Below are 1,920 nucleotides of genomic sequence, written 5' to 3'. Positions count from 1 at the left end.
TCATCCTTATAGACATGTTCTTGCTGTTGCATGCGATGGTGAGTATAACAGCAGCAGCAGCAGCAGCAGCCGTAGCAGCTGCGGCAGCAACTGCTGCAGTAGAAGCAGCAACAGCTGAGGTAGCAAAAGCTGCAGCAGCAGCAGCAGCTGCTGCAGCAGCTGCTGCTGCTGCTGCAGCATAATTGGGTATTTTTTCTCTTGACTTTTAATGCGGTGGAGTTTAGGGTTTAGGTCCCTAGGGTTTAGGGTTTAGGGTTTAGGGGTTGGCTCGTTAGGGTCTAGGGTTTAGGTCCCTAGGGTTTAGGGTTTAGGTCCCTAGGGTTTAGGGTTTAGGCACCTAGGGTTAAGCGTTTAGATCCTTAGAGTTTAGGGTTTAGGTCCTCAGGGTTTAGGGTTTGGGTCGGTAGGGTTTAGGGTTTAGGTCGCTAGGGTTTAGGGTTTAGGTCGCTGGGGTTTAGGGTTTAGGGTTTAGGCCCTAAGGCTTAGGGTTTAGGGTTTAGGTATTGAACGGTCAGGGGTTTAGGGTTTAGGGTTTAAAGTTTATCTCCTATATGTTTAGGGTTTATGGTTTAGGTCCTTATGGATTAGGGTTTAGGTCCTGGTTGTCTAGGGTTTAGGGTTTAGGGTTTAATGTATGACGCCTACGGTAGTTCTCTCCAGTGTTTAGGGTTTAGGGATTAGGGTTTAGGGTTTAGGGCTTGAAATTCAGGGTTTAGGGTTTAGGGTTTAGGGTTCATAGTGTAGGGTCTAGAGTAAAGTACTGAGTGTTTAAGGGCTTGAAACTGAGGGTTTAGGGTTTAGGGTTTAGGGTTTAGGGTTTTATACTCTCGGCCTCCCGTCCTTGTCACGAAACAGAAAAAGTTCTTTCTCTAGGGTTTAGGGTTTAGGGTTTAGGGTTTAGGGTTTAGGGTTTAGGGTTTGCGGTGGCTGAGTAACACCAACCCCACCGGTCCCCTCGCCTTCTCTTCTTTGTAGGCCCCCTGGCACATATCTCTAAACCCTAAACCCTAAACCCTAAACCCTAAACCCTAAACCCTTTTTATATTTTTGTCTTTTTCTTTAATTGTCTCCCAAACAATATGCAAAAATACCGGCAGCCGCTGCTGCTGCTCGGGTGGACCACTGGTCCAGACCCTAAACCCTAAACCCTAAACCCTAAACCCTAAACCCTAAACCCTAAACCCTGAACGCTAAACCCTAAACCCTAAACCCTAATTTTCCCTTTTAACCTGTTAAGAAAACGAATAACTTGAGGAACGAGAGAAAGAAACGGCTCTACTTTCTAGGGTTTAGGGTTTAGGGTTTAGGGTTTAGGGCCACACCACTGGTTCAGGTGTACATACACCTCAGATTCAGGTGTATGCACAGCTAAAAGTAAGGAGAGACCAAACCCCAGCAGCAGCAACTCTACGCAGATGCAGCAGCAGACGGAGGGCAGCACCGGCAGCAGCTGCAGCAGCAACAGCTGCAGCAGCAACAGCTGCAGCAGCAACAGCAGCAGCAACCGCAGCAGCAGCAGCAGCAAGGGAAACGCCAGCGAAAACAGCAGCGCCATAGGCGGGGCCAACAGCAGCAACAGCTGCAGCAGCAACCGCAGCAGCACCGACAGCAGCACCAACAGCAGCAGCAGCAACAACAACAACAACAGCAGCAGCAGCAGCAGCAGCAACAGCAGCAGCAGCAACAACAGCAGCAGCAGCAGCAACAACACCCAACGGCATGAGATGTCTGCTATCCGTGTCTTCTGTCGCGTAAAGCCTCTGCTTGCAGGGGACAGCACAAGCAGCAGCAGCAGCAGCAGCAGCAGCAGCAGCAACAGCAGCAGCAGCAGCAGCAGCAGCAGCAGCAACGAAGAGACAGCTGTGCATATTCTAGATAGCCGCCACATATCAGTGCGAGTCCCGGACGCTGCCCGTACCG

At 50.3% G+C, this 1,920-nt stretch overlaps 1 protein-coding gene across 1 annotated transcript in view; it reads left to right on the top strand.

The window, feature by feature from the left end:
- Window positions 1-1,415: 1,415 nt before the first annotated feature.
- The window catches only part of EMH_0019850 (kinesin, putative), a gene marked incomplete at both ends in the record, with an annotated part of 1,739 nt that continues 1,234 nt past the window's right edge, over window positions 1,416-1,920 (top strand). The window contains one exon of the mRNA XM_013501444.1: window positions 1,416-1,914. Coding sequence (XP_013356898.1) covers window positions 1,416-1,914 — 499 coding nt within the window. The remainder of the gene's footprint in view (window positions 1,915-1,920) is intronic.

The sequence above is a fragment of the Eimeria mitis genome, genomic scaffold, assembly GCF_000499745.2.
Source record: "Eimeria mitis Houghton genomic scaffold, Emh_scaff689, whole genome shotgun sequence".
Lineage (NCBI taxonomy): Eukaryota > Apicomplexa > Conoidasida > Eucoccidiorida > Eimeriidae > Eimeria > Eimeria mitis.
This window is presented reverse-complemented; position numbering and strand designations above follow the sequence as displayed.